This window comes from Cupressus sempervirens, chromosome 6 (assembly GCF_028749045.1).
Source record: "Cupressus sempervirens isolate cs-2001-9-10 chromosome 6, ASM2874904v1, whole genome shotgun sequence".
NCBI lineage: Eukaryota > Viridiplantae > Streptophyta > Pinopsida > Cupressales > Cupressaceae > Cupressus > Cupressus sempervirens.
In genome coordinates, this window is record NC_143123.1 from 715,725,881 (window position 1) to 715,747,028 (window position 21,148).

The following is a 21,148-nucleotide window of genomic DNA, read 5'->3' on the forward strand; positions in this document are numbered from 1 at the left end:
GCAAAACTAACTCTCTAAACCTAAACAAATAAAAGTGAAAGCAAAAAGAGGAAGTGCCCATCTGCAATGAGGCAATGGTGTAAAAACCTCACAACAAGTCCCAGAGCCTTGAGGGAGCCTCCTTGTGGATTGGTTGCTAAGCACCTTATGACAAGTAAATCCCAAGTTACCTTGAGTTCCCGAGACAAGGAGACAAAAGGACATGGAAATGAGTTTTGGGCACAGATTTTTTCCCAAAGCAAGGGACGGTAGTGGGGATGACTGCATAAAAAATACAGAAATTTTAAATATTCATATCATATCATGGATAAAGCATGCTTATAAATGATAAGAGCTATTTATATCCCATATAATGCCATGTTTCATCCTATTTCATGCACCTTCATATCCATTTTCGTATTGCATTTTCAATAATCATAATGTATTATTACATCCCTTTGCTACATATGATTACAAACTAATGAGTGATTTAATTAAGTTTGAGGTAAAATGCGAAAGTTAATTATTGATTGTTTTTGCTATAAGCATTGTTATTCTAAACCTTGGAAAATATAGCTCACAGCATACAAAACTTTCTGTCACATGCATATACATCTTGTTAGCTTTTATACAGATCTTCCTGCCACTCTCTAGTCAGGAATTGTTATGTCTTACTTTGTGATCAGCAAGTTATTTTTGTCATCTTTTCAATAGACAATGTTAGCTTTCAAGGGGGTGTTTCTGCCAACTGTGCACAAGATTTTTATGATCACAAGAACTAAAGTTGTAGATGTACTTGCTAGCTGTTGAAGAGAAAACTAGAAATCTTGAAGTTCATTCTTTTGTCTGTGGATTACAGCAAAATAGTTTATGGCCAGCACCAAAGATTCCAAACTAAATTTTGGTGGTTATAATTTGAGCCATCTTCTGTTGCTGTTTTGACCATATTGCCAGCTCAACAGTATCTTTTTAGTGTGGATCTATGACAACAGATTAACCATGTGAAGATAACAAAAACTATTCACATCTGCAGTTATAAAAATACCCTTCTTAACTTGTGATTGGCAGTAGTCTCAAAAATTGTAGTTTGTTGGCCACGGGCCAAAACAAACTTAGATTATTTTATATTGCTTGTTATTATTTGTTATGGCCCAGCCTCTATACATATGGCCGGCTAAAAGCAGTGAAGGCAGATTTCCGTAAACATACTTCTTTAAGTTCGTTATTTTGTAATGAATAAAATAGTGTTTTTCATGATCAAAGCAGCAGTTTAATCAAGTTCTTTTCATTCATCCCGTCAAACAGAAGAAGGCCCCACTCTCCTGGATGCCTGGTGAGATTTCTGTCTATTTGAATTAATTAATGTGTGTTTAAATTTAATTAAAAATGTGTTGTATAGTATGTTCCATTTCTATATGCATGGATTATTTCACAAGTGTTCAGATTACTCTAGTTTCTTATTAATATTTTGATATTTGGTTTGGTGTGATTAGTTTATTATTATTTTTGTAAATAAAAGTATTATAAGATTTGGGCAATTCTTATTTCATTTACTATTAGATTGTTCACAAAGATAGTTACAACTATGTTGTGTTCCTATTGCCAAAATCATTTTTACATGCAATATGTTTATTTTCATTGTTGCATGCATAACTATTCATCTCACGACTTTCACCCCTTTGTGGCATACAGCCCTAACAGCTTTCACAAGTTTACGTCCTGGATTGACAGTAAACCAACCTAAATCTACTTATTAATTCCTCTTAATTCTTTGCCCTTGAGTTTGTCTATCAATATACCTTGTAGAACCTTAACATATAACATTTGTGATATTTCCATCAGGATTTAACTGTGTGATTTTGAGTTAAACACATTAACCCATGTTTCATGAGTAGTGATTCAACATGAATCCATCTCTCATGAGAATGAATGTAGGCAGAGTAGTGCTGGGATGGGTGACCTCCCGGGAAGTCCCAATGCTTCACCTCTGTGAGCATCACCTAGATCCAATGAGTGCTAAGTGTTCCATTTATTCTCATGAGAGATGGATTCATGTTGAATCACTACTCATGAAACATGGGTCAATGAGTTTGACTCAATATCACACAGTTAAATCTTGATAGCAATATTACAATTTGACTTGCTATGGAAATTATCTCCTACTTATCAATATAACATTTGTGTTAAAAGATTTAAATTGAGAGTTCACATCAGAGTGGAAGTCAAATAAATTATCAAAACTCAAACATTACTTAAATAAATTTTATGGGGCAGCCAAAGGACAGGTTTCTGAAAGTTTCCAAGTTTTCGGAATGGGTCAATCATGCTGGAAACACATCCCCAAGTAACACTAATATCCCCATCCGCCTTGGGGTTGATTATTATTAGGGAATTAAGGAATTGGGGATAAGTATGTTAACCATCACATGTATTATGAATCATTAATTGTTTTTTTAAATTTAATCCAATGTAAATGCTTCCTTATGTATGTTCAATATTGGAAATCAGCATCTTCACAATGGGGAACATTACAAAGTACAAGTAAATTGCCATTTCCAAGCCCAATCAAAACCCCAGTTGAGAATTTCAGGGTCAAGTAGAGTCCTAGTTAAAACCAATTGAGATACTTGAGGAATCGTGAGAAAGTCAAAATTCTAGACCTATTCACAATACCATGAGTGGAAACTCAAGCTACAAAATGTTCCTCTCTCTCTCTCTCTCTCTCTCTCTCTCTCTCTCTCTCTCTCTCTATATATATATATATATATATACACATATATACATATATATACATACATACATATACATACATATGTGTGTGGGTGTGTGTGGGTGTGTGTATAATGCAATCACCTTTTGATCTACCCAATCAGGTAAGCCTGTTGGTGCCCAAATTAGCATATTAGGTTTCCTATGGAATGATGATGATCCAATTATGAATAATCCTAATAGCAATTTCCCAATTGACAGGTTCCACTCTAACTGAATGTGAACTTCTGCAATTCTGGCTCCGCAGAACCAAGGCTGGTAGGCCTATACCTCACACCCTAAAGGCTTTTTAGAGTAGATAAATTTGTGCGATTTAAATATTTTAAGAATTTAAAAAGTTGATAAATATTTGTTGGTGTAATATATAAATGTACAATGAATTTGACGACCTCTGTCACTTGGATGCCTCTCCTTTCTACAATCAGCATAAAGATTCAAAAACAATAATCAAATACCAGTGCCTTAATTGATGGAGTCTTTACCATTATTTTATTAATCATTCAAAATGTTTAAGTTACCCTAAGAGATAGACAATAAATGTAATAACCCCAATAGGTTATAACTTCTTCAAACACCAAAAATCTTTATACTTCAGTTGTTTGACATTTCGTCAAACACTTTGCAAGCAAGCTCTGATACCATTGTAATGACCTTCCTCAAATCTGCTCTCAAAAATGCTGATTGAAGGCTCAAAGAATTTTGTCAAACAATTCACATGCAAGGGACATATGACTGATATATTTTTCAGCTTGCTTTAAATGACTCTTTTTTTAATTTGCATCACTGAGAATCTTGTGCTAGAAGACTCAAAATGGACTACACAATGACCTAACATGAATGTGCAACTTATTCTGACAATATTCAATGCATATATGTGACTGAAACTACTTGCAATATGCAGCTACAGCAACTAGTATTTTTGACAAACACTTGGGATGTAAAATTATAACATTATTTATGCCAAAAAAGAAAACCTACAACCAATTGACATTTTGTCAAACAATTGGCATGCAAACTAATAAGCTGATCATGAATGAAATGAACACCTACAGCCAACTGGCATTTCTACAAACAGTTGGTATGCAAACTAACTAGCTGATAAATAATAATAGTGAATTGCTCAAATGACACCAGCAACTATTATCTTATTAATTTGCAATGAAATTTCTAATACAATGCTCATGAAATATGGCCAAGACTTTGGCATTTACATGGATTACAAAATGACAATGCTGGTATAATGCACACCTACAGCTAAAAGCTTATAACACCCTAAAAAGCAACACTAACAAAAGAACCTGGTTGTAGATGGCTGTAATAATTTCCTTCAATGCTGCCCCTTTTATTTTGCTTTTCCGATTTTCTTTTTCGGCCTGCTTTTTTTCGGTTCTTCTTTTTCGAACTACTTTTTCGTACCCGCTTTTTTCGCCTGCTTTTTCGGTTCCGCTTTTTTCGGACTGCTTTTTCGTACCCGCTTTTTCAGCCTACTTTTTCGGTTCCGCTTTATCGGACTGCTACTATGTTGAATCTCAAGACCATATCTTTCAATGGCGTCAAGATTTTCAGCTTGAAGGGATTTCGTCCTCCAAACCATTGAGACATAATCTTCAGAAAATTTTTCAATTTCTTTGATATTTCCAAGCATGCCTAAAAGAAGCTCTTCCATTTCTTTTATAGTGTTCTCACAAGGGCTCAATCCTTCGTTTTCTCAATGTGGGATAAAACATCACTCCCTTTTATGTAACTTCTGTCTCCAATGTGTTATAAAATAAAGGGGACTCTTTTAATTTAAATATTTCCCACAAACTATAGTCTATGTATTAATAAAGTTAAATATTTAAATTTAACTTTATAAAATAGCTTTATCAATGCATAACAAATCTTATCAATGATAAACAAGTCTTCTTGCCGATTTTAAACAATTACCATCGACATACCGTTGCCACTGGATGTCCGACCATATCCAAGATGATTTACTATAAATAGTAAGTATGCCCAAAGTTGCCTCAAAACCCCTCAAAAAGACCTGCAACTGAAACTATCTAGGCCAAATGGCCTCTAAGTCCCTTTAATGTCCTGGTTAGCCTACGAGACAGTGGGGAAATAGGCTAACGACAACATCATGCTATGAATGCTAAAAAGGGGACATTACAATAAATCCCTTCAAGATAAATTGTTATCACTTTAATGATGTATGAATTGTTGAATACTTTAAGTATATTTCAATACTAAGTCTTATTAGATTTAACTCCCCTAAAGAGCCCAATAAGACAGCAATGCAAATTGATCAATCAAAACAATATAACTGTTTTACAAACACTGAAAATTCCATAGATGGAAAACTCGGCAAAAACTCAACAAGTTTTTATTAAAAACTCGCGATTTATTCGTGAAGGTTTTGCCCGCGGCCTATGACAGGTTAAAGCAGCAATGAGTGTGTTTTTTCTATTTCTTTCTTGTATTTGCATTGTTTAGAGCCTTGAGGAGTGAAGAGAAGAAGGTTTGGAGGCATTTTTGGCTGATTGCAAGTGATTCAAGGAGGATTTGAGTGGATTGTAGAGGATTCTAACCGATTTTAGAAGACAAATTTCTTTCCAGGTATGTTCATTTTATCATAGTTTGAAAACTTTTTATAGTTTTATAACAAATGTTCTTTTGTTTTTGTTGTTGTTTGTAAATGTTTTCAAATCATTTAAAATCTTTTTGAATCATTTGAAACCCTAGCTTCTAAGAATATGGTTGAAGTTTGAAGTTTGAATCATTTTGAATCATTTGAAACCCTATAGCTTCTAAGGATATGGTTGAAGTTTGTTGTTTGCTAAGGATATGGTTGAAGTTTGAAGTTTGAATCATTTGAAACCCTAGCTTCTAAGTTCTAACTTTGTTTATTCATTTTTCAATAAATTTATGTGTAGGGCAGCGGTCAAGCATTAAAAAAAATGACAAATCCGCAAGAAGAGTGGCCACAAACACCATGCCCTTCTGAATATATAGGCACTTGGCCTAAAAATGCAAGAGATAAGACATGGCGGTTTGCCTATGAAGCTCCAAATGATGTTGGGAAAGTGATATGCATTCCATGTGAGAGAATTATTTCTGGAGGCATAAACCACCTCAAATACCACCTTGCAGGCATAAAGAAACATGATTCAAATCCTTGTCTCAAGGTAGCTAATGAAGGAAAAAAATTCATCAATGCCCTACTTGCAACTGCTGAAGAGGAAAAATTGAATAGGGGGAGGGCAAAATTAGCTATGAGGGCAGCCATAGCTGAATTTGAACGAGCTCCTTTTGATATGCAAGAGGAAGAAGAAGCACTTGAAAACATACCAGGATCTCTTCGTGGCCCACGGATCTGCAAACAAAATTTCTCTTTTACTGGTTCCACTTCTACATCTCCTACTTCTTCATCACCATCCGGATCCCCATCAGGGATAGGGGATTATTTTGTGCCCAGGAACACACCTGGAGCACAGCCATCATTAGAGGGCACTGCATGGTTTAAGGAAGTGCATGAGCAAACTGATATTGCAGCATCTGATTTTTGGTTTTTCAACAATATCTCAATGAATGCCGCTGATAGTCCCTATTGGGTCAATATGGTCAATGCAATAACAATATCAGGCAAAGGGTACAAGTCGCCTAATCGCAAGGATATGAGTGGAAGGTTAGTATTTTACTATTTAAATTTTAGCAATTGTAAATAATTGTGATTCACTTTAGTTCATTGTTATATTTTAAATCTTAATTGTTATAACTTATTTCCTTTTTTTACTAACACTTACACTTTATTTAATATTACACCTAAATATTACACCTAAATTTTTTAGGTTGCTTGACAAAGCGGTTGGTAGGGCAACATTATTGATAGAAGACCAAAAGAAAGAGTGGAAGAAGTATGGCTGCACCATTTTATCTGATGGATGGACAGATGGAAGAAGTAGAACCATTATTAATTTCTTGGTTGCTTGCAAAGATGATGTGGTGTTTTGGAAATCTGTCGATGCCTCCAACAAAGTGAAAAATGCAGCCACATTGGCTTAAATGTTGGAGAATGTTGTCATGGAGGTGGGAATAGAGAATGTGGTGCAAATAATCATGGATAATGCAGCAGCATATGTGGCAGCAGATAAATTTAATTTTTTATATTCGAATCAATATGAATCATAAATGTAATGCTATGGTATTATTCAATTTATATTTGATGTAGTTTGTAAATACTAAATATGGAAAGTTTGTTACTGATTATTGATTTTTTGCTAATCTTTTAGGTAGAATCCTCCAAGAGAGGCATCCCACACTTTTTTGATCACTTTGTGCAGCACATGTCCTTGACCTTCTTTTGGAGGACATAGGAAAACTTGATTGGGTGAGTCCAGTTGTGGAAGATGCTAGGCGAGTCACGAAATATATTTATAATCACCCATGGGTTCTCAGTTTGATGAGAAAAGCCACTAAAGGCAAAGATTTGATGAGACCTACTATGACAAGGTTTGCAACGGTCTTCTTGACGTTGCAAAGTATTATTGAACACATATTGGCTTTGAAGCAAATGTTTGTGTGTGTTGATTGGGTTGCTTCACCTTACTCAAAGAAGCCCGAAGGAGAGGCTGTGGCACGGATAGTCTTTGATGATAGCTTTTTTGCAAAGGCTAAGGAGATTGTGGAGGTAACTTCAAAAATCAAAACATTATATTTTTAGTTTATTCAAGTTTCATCATCAATTCATAACTTACTATGTTATTAACTAATTTGTATTTTTCAAATTTCAAATGTAGATGTCTCTGCCCCTGGTTCTAGTCTTGCGCATATGTGATGGGCAGCAATCCCCAATGGGAGGTCTTTATAAGGCCATGGATAGGGCGAAAGAGGCTGTTAGAAGTTACTATCATGGGGACAGTCTCAGATTTGACCCCATTGGGAAATAATTGATAGGAGGTGGAACAATATGCTCCACCAACCTATTCATACAGCAGGCTACTTCCTCAATCCCAAATTCAGGTACTATGAATCATGATAATTGATTGTCCTTGAAGTTGGGATTTCACTAAGACTTTATTTTACTTTATGTTTACCGCATAGGGTACGAAGTTCAACACAAGTATAACACGATTCAATTCCGAACAGGTACTTTATTCATGTATGCACTTGCAGATTACAATAACTACAATGATTTCCCTTTACAATGATGCTTCCAAAGTCCATCTCGGACATGTACATATACCTTTCCGAAGGGGTGACTCAAGCGTCACACGCCCGTTCGGATACTACTCTACCCATCGGCTACATTATAGATTTTACCAACAACATCATCCCCCCAAAAAAGAAAGGTCATCTCCGGACGACAATACAACAAAATTCATTAACAAAATTTTCTAACGCAATACATCAATGCATAAGTACTAGACAGAGGGATGCGTCCCTGGCGCAGTGGCCGTCCGCGTCCGCAACTCGTTCACCTCTGCCCTTAACTTGTAGACCTGTTCCTTCCTGATCTTCAACTCAGCTTCTGCTTCCAACTGGAGCTCTAGGGCTAACTGCATCATCTCTCCGACCTCTCCCAATTCCCTCTCGTTTTCTGCTGCCATCTTTTCTTTTTCTGTCGTCAACTATTCATTTGCTACTACTAACTGTTCTTTTGCTGCTAACAGGGCTGTCCTCTCGGATTGCCAGGCCGCCCTCTCTGATTCCCAAGCTGCTTTCTCCGAAGCAAACCTGGCAGCTGACTCCTCCCGAGCTCTCTCAGTTGCTAGCTGGTCCGCCTGACTCCTCCGAAGGGTGTAATATATCTCCCTGTGTAACCTTGCGATCTCCTGAATCAGTATCTCAATCCGGCTCTCCCTCACAAGTTCCCTTGTCATGGACCAATCCTATTGCATCTCTGTGGTTTCCACATCGGGCCATCCCCTCTCCTGAAAACAAACGGTAAAGGCAGCTGGACACCCCATCCTCATGAAAGATATGACTCCCTCCAGCTCCTTCCCTACTGACTCCAATGCCTGCATCTTTGCCGAATCTATAACCTGGCGAGCCCGAGATGCTAGAGCTGCAACATCATCAAGAAAAATTGCCTCTGTCCTCGTTGCCTCTTGCACCAGTGGGTGCTTCTGCTGTGTACCCATAGCCTTCTCTACTTCATCGGCCATACGCTCAACAACGCTGTGCATTACTCCCTCATTTTGTGCCTGCACAACCTCCTGTAGTGGGTTCTCCCAAACTGCTTCCTGCGTGGGTGTCGACAAGTATGTCACTCGAGGTGCTGGAGTTCGGTGGAACTTTGTACTCAAAAAAGCACTCACCTTTTGTGTCCGGTCCTCTCTCTCGCTATCCTGCTCAGGTGATGCCAATAGTGTCGTGTCTTCTGCAACGGCCGCATCAGATCCTGCTACATCCAGTAGGATACTTGATGCCCTCAATTTCTCACCTACAGGTACCTCCAACACCCCTGTCTCCGTGTCTATCTCCATCTCCCTATCAGGTACAAAAGTCTCTCCTGTATTTGGTAGAATCTCACGAGCCAGTTCCATTGGTGCCATTGGGGCTACTATCTCCGTCGGTGCTAGATGTGATTCTGCTACAACTTGTGTCTCTACGGTGGGCTGCGTCGTAACTGAGACTGGTGTCATCACTATCGGCTGTCTAATCTGTCCAAACCTTGGGATACCGTGTATACCCACCGGAACCAAGTGTGTCGTAGTCGAAAGCACAGGCCGTGGAAATCTCAAGGGTGTAGCCGTGATTACTCCTACCGCTTCGTCATCTTCTTCTTCCCCCTCAGACCCATTCTCCTCTGAAGATGTTTCCTCCTGGCCACTCTCTATGTCGCCACCATCCGGCCTTGGTCGCTTCTGCCCTAATGTTTTGGTGCCGAGAGTATCCAAGTGCTTCCACTGCATTATAGGTGGTTCGCCAAGCGCGAGTGGTCCCGGTTTTGCCTCCAAGGCATCATTCGAGATCAGCCACGTCGTCGCATCCAAAAACAGACCAATAGCATAATGTGGCATATAGAACGTTTTGTGCTACAGTGTCATAAACTCTGACATTCGCTCAGCCAATAGTGTTGCCCAGTCATAAACTCTGTCGTGCAAGATTTCGTTCATCATGGCTACGTGTGGAAATGAGATATCTGAAGCACGGCTCGAACCTGTGAGACGGCTTTTAACTATGTCCATCAAACAACGCCAATGCCCCTCCTAGATATTAGATTTCTTTAGTCCTCTGCCTTTGGACGTGACTGAAAGAGCCTCCTGTTCTACCTACGACATGTATCCGCACACAAGCTGTATCAACTTCATCTTCACCTCACGGCTTAACTTTTTCGGCTTGCTTTCTATTTTTCTCCCTCCCTATGCATGACCAGGTATGCCAAATACCCGTGTAAAATCCGTCGGTTTAAATGATACTGTTAACTTGCAACCAAGATATTCAAATGTACTGCTTTTGGAGCCCCTATCATATGTTTCAATCATAATGCACAAAAACCCTTCGTAGTCTCTGATGCAAAATACAAGCATTTGCACTACCCATTCAACCTGTGCTCTTCGGATACTAGCCTTCACTTGGTGGTTGTCTGGGTTCTCCTGCCACCATTTTCGGCACTCAGCACCATTTAACCCTTCGAATGTGATACTCTGTACTGTAGGAATTTCTCCTTGCTGCCTGGTTTGCTTTGCTTTCTTACTTGCGCCTGCACTAGTGGTTCCTGTATACATCCCTCCTGCTACCCGAATTCCCGATGGTAGTGCCTTCGCGTTCTTATTCATGTCCTCGTCCAGTTTTCTCTTCCAAGCCTTCTTTCCAGCTGACTCCATATCATTACCCTTTCGTCTTTTATGAATAAATGTCACACCGTTCTGGCAGTTACTTTCCATAGTTTTTCTAGCTTCCATACTGTACGGCTTCTTAATTCCAGCCTCCGTAGTGATGGTACGGCTTCCTTGAAATTTTCCAGTACGGCTCTAAAAGAATTTCTTTTTATCTTGCTTGGAAATGCTCTAATGTTTTTTCAATCCTTAAGATATCCTCCCTCCTGTATTTTCATCTGCTTCAAATCCCTTCTTGTGTACGGTCCTTGTAATATATATATATATATATATATATTTTAACCTTTTTCCAGCCGTCTGTACATTTGATCTTTCCAAGGAATTTATCTCAGTCGTACGGCCTCTTCTCCTTCTTATCTGACTGGGTTAGCAGCCGTATGGTCTCCAATTGCCAATTGCTCCCCAAGCCGTACGGTCTCCAAAAACCAATTGCTCTCCTATCACTGTACGGTAATGTTCCTCAGGCCGTACGGTCTCTTATTTAGTTTTCCTGTCTCCTAGGGGCCGTACGAGCTTTCATTTAGTGTCCCAATGTCTGTACGGGCTTCTGTATTATCTCCCAAAGGCCGTACGGTCTTCTTCTTCTATGTTGTCGTACGGTCTTCTTTTTCTATGCTGTCGTACGGTGGTCTTCTTCTATGCTGCCGTACGATCTTCCTGACTTGGATATTCTTGTATCGCCTTTCTAATATTTATTTTGTTTATTTTATTTACTTATTTATTTTTTATTTTTTCTTTTTTCTTTCTTTCCTTTCACCCTGCTTGAGCCCATACGGTCATGAAGGTGGGCCCTACGGTCTTAAATCCTCCTCCTCAAAGACTCCTGTTGCCAATTTACCTCTTTATACATTTATTTTATACTTCATTTTAGCAACTCGTGCTTTTCCAACTTCAGTTTATTATTTCATATTTAAAACTATATTTGATTTTAATATTATACATATATACACTATTTACAAACATTTTCTTCATTCACTTATTTGTCTGAGGGGGATCCTTCTTTTCCTTAGTATATTTTTAACTTTGATCCATTTACGGCATCTAGAATTTCTTTTCCGTCCAGTGTCCATAATTTAATTGCTCCGTTATATCCAACTTCTCGTATCTTGTACGGTCCAACCCATTTAACTTTGAATTTCCCAGGCCTTATTTCATTTCGTCCATTATACTTCAGTACTAACTGACCTGGTTGAAAGTTGTTCAATTTTAGGTGCTTGTCATGCCACACCTTCCTCCTTGTTTGTGTGACTTCGATGGCCCACTCAGCCTGCAACCGCCGCTCATCGAGTTTATTTAGGTTATACAACCTCTCTCGTAAGCTCTCCATATCGCCTAGTTTATTCTCAATCGCTATCCTTAAACTTGGCACCATGAATTCTGTCGGCACCACTGCCTCTTGTCCGTACATTAGCTGAAACAGGGTATGTCCTACGCTTACTTTATACGAAGTGCGGTACGCCCATAAAGCAGATGGTAACTTCTCTTCCCAATCTTCTCCCTCAACTGCACAGGATTTATAAATCACTCCTACCAGAATCTTGTTCGTTGCTTCTGCCTGTCCGTTAGCTCTTGGGTAGTACGGGCTCGACAATGAATGGTAAATTTTGAAATCAGTAGTGAGTACTCTAATTACATGGTTAACAAAATGTCCCCCACGATCACTCATCAACTGGAGTGGGATCCCGTACCTTGTAATAATTTGTTCATATAAAAATTTTGCTGTGCTAACTGTAGAATTGTCTGGCAATGCGCGTGCCTCCACCCATTTAGTTAAGTACTCTGTTGCTACCACGATGTATCGACACCTTGTTTTGCTCACCTTCAGTGGTCCAATAAAATCCAGTCCCCACCTCTCAAACAGTTCCTATGCATGCGAGGGATTCAAAGGCATAAAATCTCTCTTCAATGGTTTTCCAGCCCGTTGGCATGTATCACATGCAACAACCCATTCCCTAGCGTCATTGTATACAGTCGGCCACCATAGTCCTGCCAAAAGTATTTTCTGCGCAGTAGTATCTAGCCCCATGTGTCCTCCTACCGGGCCTTCGTGTGCTTCCGTCAGTACTTTCAGAATTTCCTCCTTAAGAACACACCGTCTGAGAATCTAATCCGGTCCCATTTTATACAACAGCCTATTTATTAACTGAAATGTTCGGCTTCTAAGCACCAATTTTCATCTGTCGTTTGGTGACATGTTGCTTGGAAACTGTCCCGTCAATAGATATTCTCCAATGCTTGTATACCAGGCTGGTAGTACTGTAATGTGAAAAAGTTGCGCATCTGGAAAATCATCATTAACTCCTTCAGGTGGCTCCCCCGATTTTATTCTTGATAGGTGATCTGCACTCACATGACTCTTCCCTGGCCGTACCACGATCTTAAATGTGAACTCCTGTAATAATAACAACCATCGGCTTATTCTTCCTTGAATAATCGCCTTATTAACCAAGTAGAGTAACGCCTGATGATCTACATAGAACACAAATGGAGTGGCCAACAAGTAGTGTCTAAACTTTTGTACTGCATATACCATCCCCAACGCTTCTCGCTCTGTGGTACTGTAATTTCTCTCTGCTTTCGACAGCAATCTGCTTGCAAAGTACACTGGATGGTCCAACCCGTGGTCGCCAGTCTACGCCAATGTTGCTCCGATGGCATAATTTGAGGCATCTACATGGACATGAAATTCTTTATCCCAATTCGGATAGGCCAAAATCGGAGCTGTAGCCAACCTTGTCTTCAATCCGTCAAAGGCTTCGTTCTGCTCAGCCTCCCATCTGTAAGGTTCACCCTTACAGGTGAGTTTGTCTAGTGGATAAGAAAATTTTGCATAATTTTTGATAAATCTTCGATAATAACCGATGTGCCCCAAAAACGACTTCACTTCCGACACATCCGTCGAGGGTGGCATCTCTAAGATCACACGGACCTTGTCTAGATCTGTCTTCAGTCCTTCCTTACAAACTATATGCCCAAGCAGCTTCCCCTACGGCACCATGAACCTGCACTTCTTCGGGTTCAATGCTAATCTTGCTCGCCTGCACCTCTCCATACATTCTCCTAACGCCGTTATGTGTTTGTCTTCTGTGCTAAAAATTGACCAATCATCTAAAAATGCCTTAAAATTTCCAACAAACATCTTATCAAATATATACAGGATAATCCTTTGGAAAGTCGCCGGAGCATTACATAATCCGAACGGCATCCTGTTATATGCATATACTCCATCCTCGACAATGAATGTCGTTTTTAATTTATCCTCCTCAGCGATGGATATCTGATTATACCCCGAGAATCCGTCCATGAATGAATAAATTTCATGGCCTGCTACTTCCTCCAAAATGCTATCTGTAAATGGTATCGGAAACGGATCTTTAATTGTCACGGCATTCAGACATCGAAAATCCACACATTCTTATCTGTGTTGTATCCTTTTTCAAGGATATCACAATCGGTGATACCCACTCGTCTGCACTTTAAAGATGATACTTGCCTCTAACATCCTGTCAATCTCTTCCGTGACCCGCGCTGCATAGTTTTTGTTCATTCGGTACGGTCTCTTCCGTACTAGTACTGCGCCTTCGATTAATGGTATTCGATGGACACAGTTCTGGTGGTACTCCTTTCAAGTCCTTATACATCCAAGCAAAAACATCCTTGTATTCCATAAATATTCTGAATGCTGTTGCCTTTAATATTGGGTTCCAATCGTCTCCTACAAGAATGTTCTTCGGATTTTCCTCATCACCCAAGTTCATTGCTTTCACTGTCGGCTCTTCATATTTTATTAGTTTATCTTTACAGAACGTATGGGCAGGTGTTTCATCCACCTCTGCTTCCCCCTCCTTCAGTTCACTGTACTCGTTCAGAAACTCTTGGCCTTCTTTTCCCTCCTCGATACTCAAAATATTGCAGCTCGGAAAGACCTCATAGTCTTCCATTTGCCAATGCAGCAGTCCATTCGCGGAGTCTAAGTCGTCATCAGTTGAGCCGCCTTCTAGTCTCAATACCCCTTCATCATCTGGTTCCATCCTTCTTTTCCCTTCGTCGTCACTCTCGCCATCACCTTCTGAGTCCGACGACGCGGCTTCTTCTCCTACCATCTGTGTATGCAAATCGATTATAAATCTCCTACCTCCCTTCTCTATTGACAGGGTGTTCCTTTTCCAATCATGCTTTACCTTAGCCTGCACCAACCACCCCCGTCCTAGGATGGCGTCATACCCTCTTCTCTTTAATGGAATGACTACAAAATCCAGCAAAAATGGTTGTGTCCCAATTGTTACCGGCTGCACCATCAGAGTGCCCAAGGGTTTTATTCCACGTTGATCTGCTGTAAGTAACCGAAAGGTGGGTGGCCATAGTGTTGGTTGTCCTAGTTTTTTCCACATATCTTCCAGCATCACATTTACTCCCGATCCTCCATCTACTATTGTATCTGTTAACACCGTACCCAGAATGCCCATCTCCACTACTGCTGGGTGTCTGCCTGTTGTCAGTGCTAGTAACATCGGATCTGTTGCTGCCGCCGGGGTTGTTTCCTTGCTATTCTTTGTTCCCTCCTAGCCATCCTGTGCTTCTTCCATTGCGCTCGGGAATGGTGTCATATTTATAATGGTCGTACGCAACTGTGGCATGGTAATAAGAAGATCATTTAATTTAACTAGCAACTCCATTTGCATTATCTGTTTCACCATACTTTGTTCTGACAAGTTTCTTTTCGGAGTTACAGTACTATCTTTTATTTGTGACTTCTCTGCTATCATCTGCTTTTCTATCTCCGCTCGGGCTTTCTGTAACCTCTCTTTTTTTTCTTCCGCATTCGGATATTTTGCCTTCCTCGCCTGCTCCCATGTGATCGCCAAGACGTTCTCATTCCTTGTTTCAATACTTAATAAATTTACACTTTGTTTAGGACATTTCGAATCTTCATGGTCCCCTGGGCCACACCATCTGCACAGTAGCTGGGGCGCTTCTTTCGTAGTACAGTCCCTCGCAAAGTGACCCCAAAGATTACATGCCCGGCACTGTATCATCGGCCTTCCACTTGCATCATATTGTATTCTACTTCGGCCTCCATTGTTGTTGTTATTGCTTCCGCCCCTTCTACGTCTATTGTTATTTCTATATCCACCTGAAGTTGCATCATTGCCCGCGTTATTGCTATTGTTCATCACTTCTTACGTAACACCTGTTGGTGTCCTTTTGCTTTCAAGTTAAATGGGCACTCTTTCAAGGAATGCCCCGCCACCTGGCAGATGTTACAAAACTGCTTCTTCGGGCATGAACCCTTCGTATGTCCATCCTCCTTGCAATCTGCACACCACAGTTCTCCTTTTATTGTATCTGGATTATTTTTCAAATTTTTGAATTCTTTCATCATCCGTAGCATGTCTTTCTATAGCGCTTTCAACTTTTTGTTTGATTCCTCATCACTACTACTACTCTCTGAGGATGAATCATCTGAATCAGAGGACTTATGCTTTTTCTTCTTACTCGTCTTCTGTTCACTTCCCAAATCCATAGAGCGCGTATACGCATCGATGTACGATGCCAGTGGTACAATCTTCATTTTCTTTTTAAGAGCCGACCGTAGCCCCTCCACGAACCACCGTTTTTTCAACCCATCCGCTGGTTGACTCTCCATCTTTCCGATCAATTCCTTCAGTCGCCTGGCATAGGTTCGGACTGTCTCATTCTTTCCTTGTTTGGTACTGTAGATTTCTGCCAGTATTTCATTATCATCTCAAAGTAATCTGAATTCTGCTATAAATTCTTTTTTAACATTATCCCATGTATTAAGTTTCTGAGGACTCGTGTCAGAAAACCAGTCTATCACCACACCCCGTAGGGTCGCTGGAAATTGTCTTACCCAATCATCCTCATCCGTCACACCATTTGCCGTCCATATGGTTTCACACGTTTTACAATGTCTGATAGGTTCTGCTGAACCATCACCGTGAAACTTGAGTAACTTTTCTTTAGGGCCAGCCATTGTTAATTGTCTTTGATTTTGAGGTACTGGTGTACCCGCGCTGTTCTGAGCTCCCGCGTTGTTCTATGCTTTCGCGTTGTTCTGTGCTTCCGCACTATTCTAGTCTTCCACGCTGTTTTGGACAACAGTCTTGTTCCCAACAACCGCGTTGTCTGGTGACAAGTCTTCAAGTGATGTTCTATTCTCCGCCTGTATCCGTTCGTCTGGTGTACCAGGAACGAAGAGATCCCTCGACACTCCGAGCCGTGCGAGTTGCTTCCCTTCCGTTCGGGCACTCTCCCCTCAGCGTATACAGGTTAAGAAATTCTTCCCTTATTTCCTCCAACAAATTCAAGCGTTGTCGAGTTTCTTCCAGCAATTCCTCGGCACTCCTCAGCCTACTAGGTGAGTGCACTCCCTCCGTCTGTGCCTCTTCACCCCTTTGGTGCCCCTCGGCAATCTGCTGAAGTCTCTGTCTGCGTTCTGCTTGCTTTGTTAAAATTAAAATTTCTTTTGCTGTACTTAGTGCATTCTTATCTTTCACCTTATTCCGATCTTTGTTTGGCAAATTCGGCATCAATCTTCATATCATTCCTTCGTTCTAGGTTCGTCTGGCAATGGCGCCAAATGTTTACCGCATAGGGTAAGAAGTTCAACACAAGTATAACACGATTCAATTCTGAACAGGTACTTTATTCATGTATGCACTTGCAGATTACAATAACTACAATGATTTCCCTTTACAATGATGCTTCCAAAGTCCATCTCGAACGTGTACATATACCTTTCCGAAGGGGTGACTCAAGTGTCACAAGCCCATTCGGATACTACTCTACCCATCAGCTACATTATATATTTTACCGACAACACTTTACTTTTTAAGGTTGTGTAGTAAGACTTGATATCATTTTCTATTTGTTTTAGGGCTGATGATTCCTACTCAAATCCTAATGGAGAGGTCATGGAAAGTCTCTCTAAATACATTGAGAGAATGATATCAAGTGAAGAGGAGAGAGACCTTATTGTGACCGAACAACAAATCTATGTGGAATCGAGGGGTCCTTTGTTCTCTTCTATGCTAGCAAAGAGAGCAAAATTTACTCAAGCACCAAGTAAAGCGTCAAACTTTAAAACTTTTGCTAATTGATAAGTTGTGCTTTTGATTTTTTTTTTTATTGTTTTATAACTTTTTTAATTTTGTTTTGCAGATGCTTGGTGGGCAAGTTGGGGTGGCAATACCCCCAATTTAAGGAAATTTGCTCTCAGAGTCCTATCCCAACCTTGTAGCTCATCCCATTGTGAGCGCAATTGGAGCTTATATGAGTCCATCCACACAAAAAAAAGAAACAGAGTGACTCAAAAACGGCTTAATGACCTTGTTTATGTGCACTATAATCTTAAGTTGCGCATAAAAAAGGCACAGCTCTTAGAACTACTTGGTCCACTTGATCTAGATGAGATAGATCCTTATTCTGATTGGACAGCACAGGAGCCAGGTCCATTGTTTGCACTAGATGAGATCGCTGATTTGGAAAGGCAGGCCATGAAGGGGGAGGCTGATGCTGATTTTCAATTCACTATGGATGACATTGAGGATGAGGACGAGGATGATTCAGGCGAGGATCAGGCATTACCATTAGGAGGAGATGCATCCTCTTCTAGGACGTCGAGCCAGTCAGTAGGGACATCGAGCAAGGGGGCATAGCCATAGAGTTCACAGTCACGTAGCTCACGCCCTATCCTAGTGCGGGGCACTTCTTCTAAGACTAGACCCCCTCGCTTTCCTGCTAGTGCAAGTGGAAAGAGGAAGATGTGATTGAGTCATTGACATTGTATTGATATATTTCGAGTTTTAGTATTTACTTCTAATTTGACAGATTGAAACTATTTACTATTTTGCTTCCTACCATGAGCATTCCGCATGAGAATGCAATTTTGTACGCACTATGCATTTATATATATCTAAACTCTGTTTGTTTCTTTTGTATTGTCTTTAATTAACTTATTAGATGCATCTTCTCATTAAATTTTGCAAAATAAATGTATTTTTAATTAAATTTCAGCGGTTTTTTAGGTTCCCGAGTTTTTCCCAATTAAACTTTTGAGGGGCTTGGCGAATTTTTGCCTTTGGCGAGTTTTCCAACTATGACTGAAACAACTTACTGCATTCAATCAACTATGTTAGAGTAAATAATTAATTATTTATTCTATTTACTTAAGCTTACTTAGGTTAATGCATTTATTTAATATTTATTATTTAATAGTTGTAGTGGTTAGTTGTTGACAACATGGGCGTTTGTTCCCTTCTAGCATGTTCCACCTTTTTGTGGATGCTTGGTTGTCAACCTTATCTTCTACCACTTTCCAACTTGTTCTACAAGCTTCCATGAGGCTTTTATATTTGGTCTCTCTCTCATTGTAAAATCATCTATTAACATAGCAATTTCATTTTCCTATTGTGAAATATTTTCTCGTGCATTATTTGCTTCAAGCTCTTGCTCCTTTAATTTCTCTTCAGCAAGCTATTTGCATGTAGGTGATCTTGGCGACTGCTGAGTTGGATTTCATCAACTCCTACATGGTATCAGAGCCTCCTTGCTGCTTCTTGTTCGAAAGATTTTTTTGAAGCCATGATTCAGAGACACAAACCCTAGTTTGTTTGTGATTTTTTCTTCAATCGGGAGGAAGAGCATTTTTTTCAATATTTGGAGAAAAAGGAGAAAGAGGATTTGACATAACAGATCTAATATTTTTTGGGCTATTTTCCTTTTTTTTTGGAGGTGCGACGGCAGCAATTCAAAAAAAATAATTACAGTAGTGATTTTCAAACAGCGATATCTCCCTCATACGGACTCGTTTTTTCGAGCAATTTTTTTTGTTTTGGGGTAGGATTTTGTGATCTACACATTGGTGTAGGTGGTTTGAGATCTCTGTTCCTATTTTTTTCTGCAACTCACAATTCTCTATTTTTGCCACTTCAAATGCTTAGTACGGCTCATCTGGACACATAATCAGGTTCTATTTTTTTTGAAAGTGTATATTTTTTTGTCTACTTTCCAAATCTGCAATTAGATTATAAGTTTTGTGAACAGAAATATTACTTTCAAAAATAGGCCCTAAATTGGCTATTATAATCGCACTAAGTAAAGAGTGCCCAATTTATACATTGTGGGGGGGGAGCATTTTCTTTTCTATAATTTAATTCAGAATAAAACCCTTCTACTTCTGTCTTCTTCTTTCTCTCAATGGCGGATCCATCTGTCACCTGTCTCACACCACACAACTATCACACCTGGAAGGCACAAATGACACGGTTTCTCATGTCAAGGGGTTTATGGTCATGTCTGGATGAGAATCAACCTATTCTTACACGAGCTTTTGAGGTTCTTCAGCATAGGAACAAAATGGATGAAGCCATGGGATTGATTGCACTGAACATTTCAGACAATCTACTATTTCACTTGGATGGTTTGACTACTCCACGAGCTTATTGACTCAAATTTCAGACTTTGTTTGGCCAAGTGAATGAGTTTCGGGCACTTCAGCTAGATGCAGAGTTGACTTCTTTGACACCTGACAGCTTTCCCACCATTGAAGACTTCTTAATGAAGTTCAAATCTCTGCGTACACTTTTACAGGGATGTGGGAAAACCAAGACAGATGATGAGTGTATCTTTTTGATACTCTCAAAGTTGAGGGGACAGTATCAGATCTTCTCTTCCACTTTCTACTCCACTATGGATGCCTTGGGTGATAGACACAGGATGCCTTCATTTGAGATATTTTGTGATCGGTTAACCCGTGAACAGTCCAAGATCACTCAAATGGATTCACTTTCAAGTTCACAGTCACAGGCATTGCTTACACAGGAGCAAAAGTCGAAGCAAATATCAGATCCCTCTTCTACTGGTTCATCATCTTCTAAGAAGAAGGAGAAAAAGAAGAATGAGACTCCTACCTGTTCCTATTGTGGGAAAGGATCTCATGATGAGGCACATTGTTTTCAGAAGAGATTTGATGGCTATGAGAAACAAATTGCGGATTTACAAGCTCTTCTTCAGAAGAACATTGTCTCTTCTCCATCCTCTTCTACCTCACAGGGTCTGCCTTTCAGTCTTCTTCCACATCTTCGCCATCTACATTGGATCTTGGAAAGGGTCATGCATTACAAGCTACCATTACATCTCCTTCACAAGTTCCTTGGATACTGGATTCAGGTGCTTCTCACCATATGACATCTTCTCACGGTGTCTTCTCTAATCTTGAGGCTTCTCCTATTCCTCATATTCTCATGGGGAATAACACTGCACTACCAGTTTGCGGGAAAGGTTCAATTCACATCCAAGATGGTATATTCAATGATGTATTGTATGTTCCATCTTTGTCTGCCAACCTTCTCTCGATTTCTCAGATTACACGTAGTGGATCAGGGAAGACAGTTGAGTTCACTGCTAATTCAATCTTCATTCAAGATCGTGTAACAAGAGGTCTTATTGCTACAGGGGTAGTTGATCCTTCCACTCGTCTCTACACCTTCTCGCAGTTTGGTCCACCATCTCCATTGTTGGAGCACACTACTTCTCTTTCGCAAAAGCATCATGTG

At 39.9% G+C, this 21,148-nt stretch overlaps 2 protein-coding genes across 2 annotated transcripts in view; one reads left to right on the forward strand and one right to left on the reverse strand.

Moving 5' to 3' along the window:
• The window catches only part of LOC149554289 (Pseudouridine synthase family protein), a 137,084-nt gene that overhangs the window by 107,879 nt on the left and 8,057 nt on the right, over positions 1-21,148 (reverse strand). The window lies entirely within an intron of this gene.
• LOC149554290 (uncharacterized) lies at positions 6,985-7,762 on the forward strand. Its single transcript, XM_089789989.1, has 2 exons — positions 6,985-7,417; positions 7,527-7,762. Exons 1-2 carry the CDS (start codon positions 7,190-7,192, stop codon positions 7,674-7,676), a joined length of 378 nt encoding a protein of 125 aa, XP_089646115.1. The 5' UTR covers positions 6,985-7,189; the 3' UTR covers positions 7,677-7,762.